This window comes from Spermophilus citellus (assembly GCF_964194105.1).
Source record: "Spermophilus citellus genome assembly, chromosome: 16".
Classification (NCBI taxonomy): Eukaryota; Metazoa; Chordata; class Mammalia; order Rodentia; family Sciuridae; genus Spermophilus; species Spermophilus citellus.
The window spans coordinates 85,402,477-85,419,975 of NC_138196.1; the positions used below are offsets into that span (position 1 = coordinate 85,402,477).

Consider the following 17,499-nt stretch of genomic DNA (forward strand, 5'->3'; position numbering starts at 1 on the left):
TTTTACCCCCTGTTCCTTTAACTTAGAGAAAAAGGCCTAGAAGCAGAGGTGGGTGAGAGATCACCCTGGGGTTGTGCTTTCTGAGTCCTTGAGGACTAATCTCATCAGCTGACATTCCGGGGGCAGCCGGGGTCACCTTGGGAATAAGATCTGGCTACACACAGGAAGGTCTAGCATGTCAACGTGTCATCCCCAGGTTCCTCACGGCCCCTGTCTCTCCAACCCTCAGCGTGACTTAGGAACACCGTGCGAGTCAACACCAGGCAGTGTTTCAGGTTTCCATCTGGCGGCAGCCATCAGGCAGGTTCAGGGACCCACTTACACCACCTCCTCCTTGTGCCAGGCCACCCAGTCCGCACGGTCCTCCAGGCCACCCTCTCCTGAGAGCAGACTTCCCATTTTGGTTGTGACTTTTACTTGAGAACTGGAGACAAGTTTTGAAAACTGTCTTTGAAAGAAGCACAGCCTGTGCGAATGATCTGAGTGTTACCAGAGTTGCCCGGACCCCGATCCCCAGATGAGACAGGCCTGCCAGAGACAGACGGAGGCCTGGGAAACGACCCTCCCTCAGTGAGATCCAGCAAGCTTCCACACACATGGCGCTCGCTGGTCTGCGGTCACCCTATCCATTGCTGTCATTCTGCTTTATCTAGATTTATTACCTTGCACCGCCTTTCTTATTATTCTGCCTGTTACACTGTTGTCTAAAATATTGCACAATATCTAGACCTGGAATAGCAGCGACGGGTCCTTAGTGCTTCCTGGAGGGCAGGCATGAGTATTTTATTTAATCTATCGCATCTGTATGCAGTGAGCAGGTCTATGGTCATTCTGTCTTAAATATGGGAATTCTAGGACACAAAGAATCTGAGAACTTCACCCAAGGGCACAGAGCTCCGAAGGTTCTGTGAAGCAGGGTCCCGCTTTTAACCACCACCCACATATGGGATCTAAGTTGGCCCTGACCCTATAAACCCTCTTGATTTTTCCTCCCAGCCCACCTGGCCAAGATACCTTTAAGTAAAGGTGCTGTTGATGGCCCCAAAACACACCAGCTGGCACAGTGGGTGTGTCCTTCCTCCTCTCCCACTGCCTACCTCTCTTCATTTCTGGTTCTGAAGGACCCCACCTGTGCCCAGCTCTCAGGTCATGCTCACCCAAGTCACAGTGTCCAGGCCCAGTGTACTCTCCTGCTTCTCTCCTGGGCTGGGCCTCTGGCTGCTGGACGGAGCCCACCAGCCCTGGGAACACAGGCTGTCCACTCTGGAAAGAAGGCACTGTCCATATCCAAGACCTCAACCCATTTGTCCCTCAGCAGGACCTGGTGAATCACTCTACCCCACACCCTGGGCACTGCTCTCAACCCTGCAACACAGGGTCCTCCGTTCACTGGAGGGGCCAGATGCCCAGGTCCCCCAGGGCTCCCACTCAGCATGCTTCTGCTGGAACCCAGTCCCCCAGCACAGAGCCCTGGCTCTCCTTCCTACCCCGTGCCTGTCACCAGGCACCCCTACATGGAGGGCTGGCCCCTCCCTTCAGGACGAAGACTTCTGTCCTCCGAGTGCACTGCACTACCCCTCTACCCACTTTTGAACTGTGGAGAAGCAGTCTTCCATCTTCCCTGGGAGCTGCCTGGGTCGTCAAAGCTGCCTTGTGTCTTGGTCTTCCCCAGACCCAGAGCTGCTTTCAGGTGAGCCACCTCACCCTGAGACCATCTGTTCACCCAAGGAACCAGGTGACCTCCCTTAAAGCTTCTCTTTAGATCTAGAAAACTTGATTCAGCAATATTCTGTGTTCCTTTAAAATTATGAAATAGCCATGATTTGTCCATGACCAAAATTTGCAAGTCCACCCAAGAGATGGCAGGTGACAGCCTCAGGACGTTGACCGAGTCGTGAGCACCCCTCATTTTCCTAATCCACCCGTTCTTACCACACTTCCTGGGTAACACCTGAGCCACCCTTTCCCTCTTTTCCAGTTCACTCCTGAGTGGAGGAGAAGTCTTCTTTTCATTTGCATTTACTCCTCTTGGGCTCTTTCTATCTAATTATTTGTTTATGATGATGTATCTCATATACCCCATGCTGTTCATCTCCTCTAGACGTGCTTAAGATCTCTCTTGTGGCACCTCTGAGCGTTTAATTACCCAAGTACCATTCAAGATTGCTTTAGCTGCCAGGCAGAGAAAGCTGTCCTAAATGGTTTATGTCAAAATGAAGGTTTGTTGGTGACGTGACTACACGTCCACAGTAGGTGCACCTTCAGAGAAGGTTTGAACCAGGGTTCAGTTGGTCAGTAAGGACCTGGCTGGTGTCTCGGCACTTCTATCTCACCAGCGTGGATACAGCAGCAGATGTCCCCTACCGTCTGACACAGCTGCTCAGGGCAAGCTCCGTGTCAGGCCATGGAGCACATACCCCACCATCAGGTTGCCCAGGGGAAGCAAGCCACAGAAGACCATTGCGGGGCAAGTCCTGGATCTCCTCTCCCATTCCTGTTCTCCATGCCTCACTGTGGCCAGAGACTTTCGAGTGGCTGAGGGCCTTTAGGAGTTGGCTGCATGACTGTTCAATAGTAACAAAAAATGCCTATTCTGTGACATTTCAGATACTTTGTGGCATCTTGGTTAGAAAGCAGGGCAAAAGATAGAGAATAGATTTAAGGAAGAGAAGTGTCCCCAAGAAATCTCCGTGATGATTCTCACAGTCCCCAGAGCATGGTGGCCCAGCATTACAGTGGACAGCACTGAGATGCACTCGAGGGAAGTTTTACCTCCAGTGTGAGGCTGATCTGGCCCCAGGCTGGGTGTGCGTGGCAGGACCCAGTCACACTGACTGACAGCGCCACAGCCTGTCACCCTGCACTGTGGCCAGTGGGTGGCCCAGCTGGGGGCCTGTGGGGAGGCTGGCTATGCCCCCACCTGAGAAGTGTTTTCAGGCTTATCAGAACAGCCCATGCAAGCTGAGGTGGGTCTGTTTGCCTCTGGGACTCGGCTTCAGTTCCCAGGACACAGAGTGTTCCCAGGTAGGGGGTCTTAGAGCTGTGCACCCACATCTGAATAAAGCACCAGGTGAGGACCTGGCGAGGCAGTTCTTCAAGACGTGAGTGAGATGGGAGATGGCCTCTCTCGGAGTCAGTCTGGAGTCAGTCTGTTAAACTCTATTGACCGGAGAACGGAGTCTGTCAGCAGAACAGACACCAAGCTGCAGACCCTTAGCTACCCTAATGGGTCACAGGCATTTCAGAGGCAGAGTGTATAGTGACTTCAAGTTTCTTTGAACCCTAAAAAGCATTTGGCTTTAATACATTTGACCAATTCTAATTAAACATTATTTTCCTATGACAATGAGTCCATAGTTTCTGTAAATAAACTCTTGATTCAAAAATTTGAAACGAAATTAAAAATTAGAACTTTAATTGCTGCTGATTCTTAAGAGCTAATCCAATAATAGGATTAATTAAAGAGTAAATGTGCATAGGACAATAAATGGGTCAAATGTAATACCATTTTATATCTTCTCCGAGTAAATGTAGGACTCTGTATTTTAAATGATACACATACTTCCTCTGTCGTGGGCAAGGTTTGCTGATTTGCTTCATTAAATGCAGTAAACTAGGCCATTTTGTATTCCTGTGCTTCCAAAGCACACACCTATCAGAGTGAACGGAACCCACTCTCCCGGCAACCTCACAGCCTTCTCAAAAGCCCCTCACAGTTTCCAGGAGGCCTTGAGGCCACAGGGACTCACCTGTGTTCCCTGAGGCCAGCGCTGTGTCTGAAGGGAGCTGGGGAGAGGTGCAGGTGGGCGGTGCAGACTGCTCAGGTGGGCGGTGCAGACTGCTTAGGTGGGCGTGTCCTGTAGCAGTGGGCGTGGCCTTTCTCACTGTGGAGAATTAGCTAAGCCACAGGGATCCTGGGCCTGGCAATGCTGGGCTTCCCAGCCTGTCTCTGTGAACAACGCTTGTTGATCCAGGCCCAGGGGGGTGCTTGTCACAGCAGCCCAAGAGGAAGAGGAAGGACATTGGTGTCACAGGTCATCGCCTTTGTACACAAAAATTCAAGGAAAAAAATCAGTTGACTCCTTTCTATCATGGTTAATTTAGTTTTAATTAGTTTCATTCCAAAACTTTCCATAACAATTCAATTTTAATTAAAATTTCAGTGGATTCTTTATAATACAGCAAATGATTCATATCAAGAAAATTTGTATCCATTTACCTTAAAGTAATATTAAATGGATTATTAAAAAATGTAAAAAGTGAATCATTTAATTGCTCTGGTAATGAAGAATTACACTGGATCCCTTGAGTCAAGTTCAAAGAATTTTTGATTTTTTGATCCCTTAAATCTTACAATTTTTCTGAGCACCTGCCTTTGAGCCTAAGTGCCTAGCTTCCTCTAGTTATTTCCTCCAGTGTAGTCCCAGGGTTTAGTGAACTTCTCTGGGGCTCTTAGACACATCTTGGTTCTTTCTGCCCAGGAATGATGATATCCATGCAGATGTGTTGTCATGTGTAAGTTAGGTTCAAAGAGTCATCATTGCCTATTTACTGATAAATCTCCATCGTGACTCAAGTTCTGAGAAATACGTGCTCAGATGCAGCAGATTTGTTTTCTGAGTTGAGTCTGCAGTGAGACATGGGGGCTCAGAAGCTGGCTCATTGCTCCTGTCTTCTCTTCCCACAAGCTGAAGCAACATAGTCTCCAACGTGGTATCAGTCACAAGCGGGCAGTTAATTTTGCAGTTATTATTTTGCATAGTGTAGACTTAGTTACCACCATTTGTTATTTATTTGCTTTAAAAGAGCCTCCAAATCTAAATGCCAACAAAAAGATATACAGAATTACTTCCTTGGGTTTGATTTCATGTTCTTCCATGGCTAACAGTGCTCAATTCTTCTTTCTTGCCCTTTCTTCTTGGGATATTATGAGACATGATTACATGGTTGATGACTAACACAAGCTTCAGCTCACTGGTGACCTGTTTCAACTGAATGTCCTTAATAACATACTCTTCTAGAAAATTTGACCTCCCAATATTCATTTCATCATTATAAATTGGGAGCATTATTGTGAACAATTTGATATAAAATGTGTTCAGCATCATTTAGGCTGTGAAGAGTGTCATTCTCTTCCTGAGCCCTTACTGTTTGTATCTCTCAAATCTACATTCACCTTGTGACCTTGGGAAAGAGCCTTGATTTGTGAATCATTCTGTGCCTTAGTTTCCTCATCTACAAGTAAGGCTTAGCGATCTGTCACATAGGACCACTGGGAGAACTATGAGTGAATGCAGAGAACTTAGAAAATTTGTGCTAGCAAACATCATTTATTTTAGTTTATGCCTCAGCCTCCTTGTGATGGATTGAACCTACTTTAAAACTTTTCAGATACTCACAAATCTGTAAAACATGTGGCAAGTTTGCTAAGAAGGAAAACAATAGAATACAAATCTCTGGTAGTGTGGAGGGCAAGGGTAGGTGGGCCAGCCACCACTAGCCAAGGGAACTAAACCTGCCTAGGTAAATACGGATACCACAGCTGGTGACAGGGAGCCCCAGTCCCAGGAGAAAGCTCTTCCTCTGCAGTGGTGCTTGTGGCACTCCCAGATGGCCTGGATCTGGGAGGCTTGGCTTGGCTTGCTCTGTGAGGGTGCAGCATGGGGCCATCTCCCACAGCTGCTCAGGCAGCAGAGAGGCAGAGCTCTTGGGTGGGAGCCCTGTGGCTGCTCGATTGGCCCTCATCCCTCCAAGGCTCCCTCCATCCTCTTGGCCTCTTGCAGCTGAGGGGGAATATGGAGAGCAGCTCTTGAAGACCAGGTCCTCATCACCCCACCCACCCCGCTGCAGGCTCGTGGCCAGGGCCGCCTGCAGGACAGAGGACTCCTGACACAGCTCAGCCTGCTGGGCGGATTCTCCATGTGTTACTTCTACAGCTACAGGAACATGTCCCCAGAAGTGTCCCTCTACCAGAATGTGCTCCCCGTGACACTTTGTTGGCATGTATTACATTTCAATAGTGTGAGGCTTTTCCCAAACCTATAAGTCTTGTGTTAAAGGACCTAAATTTGATTTTCAAATAGTTTCCTCTGTTGAATGTTGCCAAATTCAACTTTAAGTAAAAATTCCTAATATTGGTGATTTGGTTCCCTAATCTGGTCGACAGATGCAGTGACTTTCTCCCCTTGTCCTTGTTGGGTCAGTGCCTTCGTGAGTATGAACATCCCCGGCTCTGCAGAGCAGCCCTGGGGACCTCGCCTTCTGGTTCTGTCCTGGTTTTCACTTTGTGCCTTCTGCCTGTGGGTCAGTAGCCCTCTGATTCTTCAGGAAGGAACAAGAGGACATTCACATGGATGGTCAATGTCAGTGAATGATCACCGACGCCCAGGGAGGGCCTCTGTGAACATCTTCTTGGGTGCGAGCTATGGAGCCATGGTCTTCCACCCGGGCTGTCTGACCTGGAAGGGACGCCAGCAGCCATACAGTTTTCTGTCCACTAACTGTGGCTAAAAGAACGCTTTGGAGTATAAACTGCACCGTGAAGTAACGGGATGGAGCAGGAAGCCTTGACATTGTGGTGGAATCCCATTGCCATCTCTTCAGGTCTCCGAGTCAAGTCCCTGGGCCTCCCTCAGCACCTACTCAAATGTCCGTCCACTCCTGCCTGATGGTCTCTGTTCAGGAAGGAAGTCCTCAGGCATGTTCCTGCCTTATTCTCCCCTCACAGCCTCCCACATGAGGACACCACCAGGCACGAGCCAGCGTGGTCTCCCCAAGACGCCCAACAGCCCCTATTGCACGTAGGCTAGGGAACTGTGGCCTGTGATGTCACTCTCTCACTCACTGCCAAAGAAAGTAAGAGTCGTGCTAGGGCCAGATCGTGCGGAAGGGACCTGCAGAGGCTGTGCCCTGCCTGGGGCAGCCTGCGGGGGACGGAGTGTGCTTGCTTTCCCTTCCTGTTGGTACTTAATTAATGCTTTACTTGGGCTCAGCTCAACTTCATTGCTATTATTTAAACCAATACTTATCTTGTTGAATTTTTAAGAATCACTCTGCCTGTCACATCGTGTGGCTGGTAAAGTCGTTGATACCGAAGCCCAGGGGTCTGTCGCACACACGTCTGTCGCACATGTGTGTCTGTGTGCGTAGTGACTTCATTTCACCCTGTTTTTGTCATGGAATTTTAGAGCTGAAGGCGTTCTTAACTGACACCATTCACAGTCATAGATGAGAAAACAGATGCTGAGGGTTTGTGACTTTCCATGATCAACAGATACTAGGGTTTTATTATTGTTCCTTCGCCATGGTTCAAGGAAGTTTGTTTTGTGTGATTTTGGAGTTGAAAGTCAACAGCCCTGTTCTTCCATCAGGAAAAGGGGAAAGAGCATAGTGGTTGCCACGGGATGGTCTCCATCCTGAGACAGTGTGGACGGGACAGTGCTGTGGCCTACCAGAAGGCTCTGCTGCTTTCTGTGTCATTAGACCCCCTTAAATGCACTGCTTGATGCCAGGAAGTTCAAGAGCAGGAAAGCATGCTGGTCTCACAATAGGATGGGCACATGGAGATGACCGGGCATTTCATGGGGGGGGGAACAGGTGGGCAGAGGGGGCCAGGCCAAGATGTGGCCAGGGAGCTCTTCATAGGGTAGTGAGCTGCATCCACAGAGGAAGGCCGTTCTAGTACAATAACCAAGAAACTATTGAAAAGTGGGGAATGGGATGTCTTTTCTGCCCCGTGATTAAGCTGTAAAAGTAAGCCACTACTCTGTTTTTATAATTTAAAAAAAGGCATAAATGAGGGACATGCATTGGTAGAAGAGAGGGTGATCATAATGTTGGAATTTTTGATCTATTAAAATCAGTAATTCCACTTTTGAATCCTCTTTTTAATGTCCTATTTATTTTAGCTGAATGTGGAGCAAGTGTGAAAGGAAATGAAGGCACATTACTGTCTCCAAATTTCCCATCCAATTATGATAATAACCACGAGTGTATCTATAAAATAGAGACGGAACCTGGCAGGGGGATCCGCCTCAGAGCGCGGAGCTTCCAGCTGTTGGAAGGAGATACGCTAAAGGTAAGCCTCGAGCTGGTGCATCTGTTTACCACCTGCCTTCCTCCCTACCATCCATCCATCCGTCTATCACCCGTCTACCCACCTGTCCATCACCCATCCACCAGTCCAATATCCTCCATCACCCTCTTCCTTCCTATGTGTCCATCTTCTATCCTTCTCTCCATCTATGTATCCATCTATTCTCATATCGACCTCCATGGTACTGATATACCTCCATATACACATAATTTGTTTCCATTCATTTATGCAGTTGCTTTGATGAAGTAGAGCATGGTGTCATTTTGTAGAGTCTGTGTGGATTTAGAAATCATTTTGTCTATGATCCTAGATCCAACTAACATTGATAAGGAATGTGTTGTGGGAAAATTATTTGGTATGCATGGCCTTTGCTTTCTATGTGTAAGACCCTACAACAGTACCTTCTTTTTGGCTGTTTTGAAGACTAGATAACTTAACATATGATGTTTGTTACATCATGCCCGGCACACAAGGAAATCATTCAAACCTGTGGGACCCCAGGCCAACCCTTTCTCCAGGTGTTCTTTTTTATGAATGTGGCTGTCACATTTGGAGCTGGAGGATTCTGGTGGGCTGATGGGGACAAGCCCAGCTACTCTCGTGGTCAGCCAGGGAGTCGCTGGGCTGGACCATGACCATTGCTCCACGGGCAGCAGGCCCCCAGCTCTGCCATGATTCCTACAACTTCATCTCCATCTGTAATCACCTTCCGTTTCTAAGGCTTCTGGCATAGACCTCACCTACCCTGTGACTCTTTCAAGAAAGTGGGGCCCTTGCAAAGCCCGGGAACAGGATGGTGGGCATTGCAGACCTAGGACGATGAAAGAGACAGGCTTTGAGCAATGAAGGCCAATATTGTAAGTCATCTGGCCCATCCAGCTGCTCCTCATGGGGAGAGTCGGGCAGCTGGACCACACCAAAGCTGGTGCCTGGAAAGGGAGGGCCACGTGCTCATTTCCCCTCTACAGTGGGTTTCAGTTATATTTGCAGCCTCATGGTTGCACACAGAGACACCTCTCAAGTTCAACAGATTCAAATCACTTTAAGCTTTAAGAAGTGGGCTGCTCTGTGTTGGCGTGGCATTGTGCAGGGTGATCTGACCCTCTCGACCTCGTGGGCAGTGATGTGCAGGGTCCAGGGCAGCTCACAGACCCGAGTGCCTGGCTGCCTCTCAGGTACAAGGTGCACCACTTTGCAGAGGCATCATTTAACACAGCAGTTTTACTCTGGCTGTCCCTTGATTTAGTAGTCTTCTGAAAGCTCATGCTGAGAGCATGAAGGGCTGTAATTAAGAAGTGTTTTTCAGTCAGGAAGCTGGAGCATTCCTGCTAATCTAAAAAAAAATTATGAAGTTGAGTCATAAGAATTTTCTGAATTCATTGACAGCCTCAAATTTAACACAAAACTTTTGAGTGACTATTCTCTGGTACAGGTGAGTGATGAGAGATACTGTTTCAAATATGCATTGATAAATAATGTCCAAGTGGAGGGAAGGAAATCATGCTCATTTTTAATTAGGAGCAGCTTGAACTTGTTGATTACAACAAAAAGTAAAAATAAATCTTTAGTTGCAGGGAAACTGTCAATCACATAAAATGCCAAAATATTTTGCCATCTTATGTTTTGTAGAATGTTCTCATAGATATCTCTGTTAAAAGTGCTTAAACTATCTTAATTTTGGAGCAAAATCTGTTCACATTAATCTTTCACACATGCCATGATCCAATAGCAAAGACGAAGATGTCATGTATGCACACTACCCACATTCCCCCCAACGACAGGTAAGACAAATGGCTCTTATGAAACGTTGTGAAAAGCAGGTTCGGGAAGAGCAGAGGTATGGTTCCTGGCAGCAGGAGAGATCTCGTGAGAACTCAGCATCAGCACTCGGAGATGCCTGCTTTTCCAGTTGCTCACCTGCTCCCTGCTCCATCCCTCTGATGCACTGACTAAATGCAAGCTTGAGAGGGTCCTCAGAGCAGACGGCTGTCACCTGGTGTGAAGCAGGTGGCGCCAAGGCTCTTTCTAACATCTGGAAGAATGCTTGGAGACAGCTGCTTAGTTGCAGAGCTGCAACCTGGAGATGTGCAGACCCAGCAGGCCCATTGCTCATTACCCTGGAATCACCCGGGCATCACACCTGGCTCTTTCTTGGTGATGTGTGCAAACCCTGAGCCCTCACTCACCATGAGAGAGGCAATGAAACAAAGCTGGTTCAGGCTTGATCTTGGGTCCTCAGTCAAGGGCAGCATTAAGCACTGGTGATGTGGACATGCAGGATAGAGCCACCCACTGTTATGGAGAGTCAAGGAGTTAAGTGTTCAAGCTGCTCAGCTTTGCTGCTGTAACCGTGAGGCCACCAACTTGGTGACATTCTGTGGGGTGCAAGGTCTAGCCCCTTGAGGGAGCCAGGTGGATGCAGCCATGTGGGAGGTGGTGTCCAGGACTGAGCAGAGCTGGCCATGAGTCCTGTTTCTCATCTGTCCCAGCTCTGTGGGCCTAGCCAGGTGCCCTTGGCCTTTCTGGGAGACCTGATGTTTTTTCCTTGAGACAGATTTTCCTCGGGGCTTACAACCCTTCTGTTTAGCATGTCAGATGCCTTCCAAGTTCATGGAGGCCCCATCTAAAGTCATAGAGACTTCTTAAAAACCATAGCCTATGGCAGGAGCCTTTTAATAAGGAAATAAGGGAGAAAATGATTACATGACACTGTGTATACAATAATTAGTGGCAATAAAATAACTAATAATGCTTCTAGATGTGTCTTCTTTCTCATGAGTGTGCTGGTGTGTATAGTCTGCTAAGCAATGGGTGTGGTGACAGGGAGGAGTGAGCCAGGGTCCACGTGAGGCGGGCAGAGGGGGAGAGGACCAGGCCCGGGAGCACCTACATGGAGAGGATGGCCTTGAGAGGTCAGGGTGCTTTCAATTAGGAAAAACTGGACGCTCTTCCAGACACCCCGTGGCCTGGTCCACAGGGCAGCTCTCTGCCTGAGGGAGGGGAGCGAGGATGGTGCCCTGTGTCCCAGCTGCACTGGGATGCCCGAGGCCACCACGCTCAGTCGATGTTGATGCCATTTCCTCAGACACACCTCAGCTCAGAGAGTGCCACGGGGTGGGGTCCCCATGGAGTGTTGTGACCCACTCCCACTGAGGTGCAGGTGGCTCCCTGAAGGTGGGGAGTCCTCAGGAGCCCTGCCCCTCACCAGACATCCCATCACCACCGAGCCCCCTGTGTGCACTGCCTTCTGCGACTGATCGTAGCTGCTGAGTTTCACGGTCACTTCAGAAGACGGCCCGTACAAAGTGTTCCAGGCACGATGACCCATCTGCTGTTATTACATGACGGGCCTCTTTCATGACAGCAAAACCAAGGCTAGTCCCCTGCGGGCCTGAGAACTGTGCTGGGCCGGGGTTCAGTAGTGCTGTGGTTCCCTGCCTTAGACAGGGGAACGAGGGAGGGACATCCACTTACACAGCTGGGTCTGGGCGGGACTCTCGCCTCTGGAACCTGCTAGATCTTCCCACCTTTCCACCCTGAGGAAGGGACGAGAGGAGACAGCAGAACCCAGGAATGCACAGAGACACTCACTTAATTTTACACAAACAGGAAAGAGGCCTCCAGGTAGCCAGTGTGAGAGGATGGGATGGAGTCTGTGGCAAGTAGCATTGAAGGGAAGGATGAAGCTCAAAGAAAATAGATGATTTAGTGCTTCTGAATACTTCATAAAAGTGCGTCTTTGAGGATTTGAATGTCTTGTTAAAATTGCTACCATGCGAATATAGCAGGGAACGGGAGGACTCATGCTGTGAATTTTCACTAGGTTTATGACGGAAGAGACAGCTCGTCTCGAGCCCTGGGAGCCTTCACCAAGAAGGAGCTGATGGGGCTGACCCTCAACAGCACCTCCAATCACCTGTGGCTGGAGTTCAACAGCAACGGGTCAGACACCGACCAAGGATTCCAACTCACCTACTCCAGTAAGCCGCTCGCGTCGGCCCACCCTGTGCCTTTATTGATCTTCTCTGTCTGTCCCCTACCATGTCTGATTCCCTACCTGTCCAAACCAGTAAATTCAGAAACATGAGGAGAAGCAGCAGTTTGAAATTTATCTCTTTAGAGGTATGCATATTTTTTAATAATCAAATAGCTAGACCTGAAGAGGAAAGAGCTTATGACATTGAAGAGCTGCTGGGGTTAAAGATTGATGGTGGCATCATGTGCACCATCCAAAGGCAGACTAACATGGATATGAAGGATTTAGAGTGAATGCTTAAAATGGGGTCAGCCCCATCAGCTTGTTCTTGATGAAGGCTCCCAAGGCTTTTGACTAATATATATATATATATAATATATATTATACTTTATAAATTATATATGTACATAGATAATACAACTGCATACACACAACTGTATACACACAACTGCATAGCAACTGGATCTTGTAGATTCTTTTCTCACCACTCATTCCCCCAATGATAGAACCAACAGTCGCTTGAGTACTCACCAGAGAGCCTTTCTCTGAGTTGGTGGAGCGTGGATTTGACCTGCAGCCTACAGTTTAACCAGTGTTCTGCAGCACCCTGTAATAATGCAAATCAGCTGGGTATGGTGGCACAAAGATGACCTTCTCCCTGCAACTCTAGAGACTGAGGCAGGAGAAGGGCAAATTTAGGAGCAGTCTGAGCAAATTAGGGAGACCCTGTCTCAAAAAATAAAAAGGGCTGGAGATGGAGCTCATCCCTAAAACACCCCTGGGTTTGATGTCTGGGGACCTCCCAAAATGCAAATCAGTATGGAAGGTTTCCTTTTTAAGATATAAATTTAAAAAGACAAGAGAGGTAAATTAATTGCTGCTTTTTCAAAAAAGAAGAATCTCACTATAATAATGGCCATTTGCAACATTCTTAGTTACAGCCAAATTAAAAACAAAAATAGCTATTCTCTTTGGATAACTAAAGGTGATTAATCAGTTGAAATGCTTTCAATATATAAATAGTGCAATCTTTTACTAGTCTGATTTTAGAATTTCATGAAAATGACCCCAGGACATGGGAAATTTAGAAATTAAGATTTTTTTAGTGTGAAATGATGTGGGTGCCCATCAGAGCTGCTGCCTTTATTTGACAGATGAGCAAATGAATTTCTGGAAGGATAATCATCACCCCTCAGACCCCAAGCTAATCCAGGTGCCCAGAGGAAGATCAATTGCCTCAGTCCCCTTAATACAAAAAAAAAAAAAAATCATGGTTGGTGGATTTAAGACTGGACAAAAGCAGAGTGGCCGATGTCCTGAGAAGGCCTACTTTTCACTTTCATGAGAATCCCATTGAAGACTCACAAAGTGAAAGCGTTTCAGTTGATTCCTATGCTTAAGTCAGTGATGGTGGACAGCCTGGGATGGATTGATAAGTATGGCTTCCTTTAAGAGACCCCAGCCTTCAGAATCTCACCCTCCAAACACTGCAGAGCTCTTAGGGACCGTTTTCAGTGTGGGCAGGTGGAGCACTCACTGGGGACCCTTCTCCTGTGCTGTAGTCCCTTCCTCGTGCTCGGCAGTGTGCTTCTTTCTTGGATGCATCGATACCCCCCTCCTGGCTCCTGGACTGCACTGACACTTGGGAAGGCAACTGCAAAGCCTTTGGGTAGCCTTCTCAGCACAGGGTGGAAAGGAGGACATTCCACCTTCCCGGTGCAGGGTGGACAGGAGGACATTCCCACGCACACCCAGGGTTCCTCAGTGCTCCCTCCACTGAGCACAATTAGATGCCTTGGCTTATCGCACAAACCGCGTCTCCTGTCCCTGTTCCTCACCAGAGAGCAGAGAGCTGTGGCCAGGGCGCCAGGGCTCACCTTCCACTGTGCTGCCCTCGTGAGGCCGCTTCCCGGGAAGAGCCTTGGGCCAGGCTGTGGCCTGTGTCTCCCTGCTGTTCCCGACTACTTGTCTCCCCTCCTCCTGATACCTTCTGGAGCAGTTCTTGATTCTCACACACTTAGCTCTGTTCTCATAGATGTGCAAAAGTCCCCAAAAGCAACGCTTGAGCGTGCAACCTCATGTGCCCAGCGTCAGAGGGGAGAGGGCCACTGGACTGTCCACAGCCTTCTGCTGTCTCCTTTGTTCTTCAAGCAGTAGTTAGCAAGGCCTGGGTGGAGACAGGGGTTGCAGACTTTCCATTCCTGATACCCACCCACCCTCACCAAGAGGGCTTCCTTGGAGTCTCTTCTCAGCCCCCACTTGGCCCTCTTGGGTTGCCAAAGCTCCTCGTTTGTCTTGATGGCAGCCCAGGCTCAGGACATCTGGCTGTCCTGCCAGGTTTCCTGAGGAACTCTGAGAAAGTTTGAGTCAGTGCATATTTCCTGGACATTCCAATTACATGGGCACATTTGCATAGTAGCACAAGCATTCTGGAAAAAGAAGGAAGAAGCACTGGAGATGATAGGCCTGTGGTTCTCACTCAGACCCATACAACAGGAGGCATCCTCTCCCTTGCCCATCACACTCCCCGTCTCCACCCTCAGAAGCAGACTGTCCTGGGAGAAGTCCCCTTGTAGAAACCTCGTAAGTCTGAGCAGGCTGCTGCAAGGGAGAAGATATCTGTGATGTGGAATTAATGGTGCTGATGGCTATGTCATCAAAATAGTATTAACCTCACACTAAATTCTAGGGTTTAAACACTAAGTAATTAAGTTTAAGAAATTCCAAGCTCCCACAGTGCGATCGAATACCTGAATCGAATATCCATCCCTAAAAGATATATCAGAAATGATGATAACTGTTTTCAAAAGACTTGTGATTTCCTCTTGCTAGTTAATTGCTTTTACTTAAGGAAATGTTCATATTTAAATGTTTTAGATCCATAATTAATGTGCATACATGAGTGAATTAGTCATCAGAATAAATATATAGCTTAATAAATAGGCTGTGGTTTTTAGAAGTGAAGACAAATAGCACACATGTGCTATTAGTATTAATAGAGAGCTCCGGGTTGCTTCCAATTTTAGCACCTTGGCAATTCTGGGTCTTGACCGGTGGCTTTTAGTCCTCTTCAGAAGTTAGAAAGTATCTTCCTATCTCTAAGTGACCTGCTGGAGCTTCACACCAGGCGTGATGTGCTTGGGACCCAAATCCTCATCTCCTGACAAAAACCCAGAACTATTGATGAACTTACTTTCAGATGTTTTAGGAGATGCACTTTAATAAACACCACATATATTGACTGATAATGAGATGTGCCAAGACATTGGCAAGGAAGAAAAACAGATCAACATTGGGCCCACCCAGAATAAATACACTAATTAACAGGCATTGATTAAGCCACTACTGTTTTCTAAGTAGTCAGTTGGACCAAAATGAAACTTAAGAAGTCTGCCTCTATGACAAAACACTGCTCTTACTACAGATTTGTCTGTGCCATAACATCCTGACCATGCCGAGGGCCATTTCCTGTGAGCTCTCTGACAGCAGAGACCACGGGATCTGTTTTGCACCCCTTGCACCTCACGCTGATGTGTGACCTGTAACCTGAGTCTGGATTAAGACGTGGGATTAGCAATGTGATGTGCACGGCTGTGTATGTGTTCTCAGGCTGTGCTCCTGGATCCCTGGTCCTCCACTCCGGCTCCAAGAGTAAGGAGTGGAGTCTCAGCAAGTCTAAGGAGCACTTTCGTTCTGCTTCCTCACAGTGATTTTGAGCTTTTAAATATCAGCAAAAATTGTCTTGACAGTGGGTGACTACATTTTCTTAATATCTGGACAAATTTTTAAAGAAAAGGAGTTTTGGAATTTTTTAAAAATCCCATATTGAGCTCAAACTCCTTTTATTTATTTATTTTTATTTTTTTGTGATTTTTTTTTTATTGGTTGTTCAAAACATTACATAGTTCTTGATATATCATATTTCACACTTTGATTCAAGTGGGTTATGAACTCCCATTTTTACCCCGTATACAGATTGCAGAGTCACATCAGTTACACTTCCACTGATTTACATATTGACATACTCATGTCTGTTGTATTCTGCTGCCTTTCCTATCCTGTACTATCCCCCCTCCCCTCCCCTCCCCTCCCCTCTTCTCTCTCTACCCCCTCTACTGTAATTCATTTCTCCCCCTTGTATTATTTTTCCCTTTCCCCTCACTTCTTCTTTTTCAAACTCCTTTTAAAAACGTACTTGTGAGACTTTACAATAATGATTTCCTGATATTCATTCTTAAGAAACTTTACCACAGGACCTACAGAAACTTGGAGCGAGCTTCTGCACTGTCATTTAAATAGTGAGAAACAAGCAAACCCTCTGCACAATTTAACAAAGACGCTGGCTTCCTGGGGACACAGTGCAGGAGCATTGAGCATTGAGCGTGCACCTCCAGCTGTGCTGGGGCAGCCTTTTCCCACTAATCAGGAGACCTGCCTGGGCGCCTGAGTGCTGAGTGGTCAGCACTGCACTGACACAGAAGGACAAAGCCACCGTCCCTGTTGACTAATGAGTGATGTCAGAGAGTCCCCATCAGCACTGTGAGACTGGTGTATAGAACTGTGGCTTTCCCTCCCACGTACAGATGCACTAGGATTAAGTGCTAACCGTGGGTGGGTCTGGAGATGGTGAAGGTGTCCGCTCACAGCCCCAGTACACAGTGACAGGCGCGTGTGGCTGTAATATCATTTTTTATCAATCTCGAGCTTTGCTCTATCAATGTACTCTTGCTTTTGTACATCCACAGAGCTACGCAGTCTGTACACACATGCTGGTGTGTGTGTGTGTGTGTGTGTGTGTGTGTGTGTGTGTCCATCAGCAGTGACTGTGCAGGGTTCTGCAGAGGAAGGGGAGGCACCACGACTGCAGGGGTCCTGCAGTCTCTTGCTGAACATCTTCATCTCCCCAGTGGACAGTAGGGTTCCACTCCACTGTGTCTACACAGGCTGCCCATCATCTACCTCCCCTAAGCGCTCTTTCCTCAATGCCCCAAGCCCCCAACTTCTGTCCCTGGGTCTTATGATTTCACCGGCAAGCATGACATTCTTGTGAGGGGGAATCTTTACTTGGTCAACTCTGTGTCACCTACTTAGAGATGAAGATAGTAGTCAAGTTGGCCCAGAATATGCAGGAAGGAGGGAGAATGAAGTCAGAGGGGCATTCCCAGGGAGAGCAAAATTTCAGTCACCTTGCAGAGAGTGGGATGTGGCCTTTGAGCCATGATTCTGTGGAGATGGAGTCTGAGAAGAGAGGAGGGTATGTGTGAGGAGAAACAGACACCAGCCACGCACACACAGCTCCACAACTGGCCTCATGTGTCCCGTGTATCTCTGTGTCCTGGGCTGGTTTGAAATCTTCAAATGGATTATAGGTTCCTCAAGGGAAGTTATATTATTATGTGTTTGCATTTATTTAGGAAACTAGTTCCAA

General features: G+C 47.6%; 1 protein-coding gene across 1 annotated transcript in view; it reads left to right on the forward strand.

The window, feature by feature from the left end:
• Positions 1–17,499, forward strand: part of CSMD1 (CUB and Sushi multiple domains 1) — a gene marked incomplete at both ends in the record, with an annotated part of 1,655,719 nt that overhangs the window by 1,365,133 nt on the left and 273,087 nt on the right. The window contains 2 exons of the mRNA XM_081269879.1: positions 7,908–8,077; positions 11,919–12,075. Coding sequence (XP_081126005.1) covers positions 7,908–8,077; positions 11,919–12,075 — 327 coding nt within the window. The remainder of the gene's footprint in view (positions 1–7,907; positions 8,078–11,918; positions 12,076–17,499) is intronic.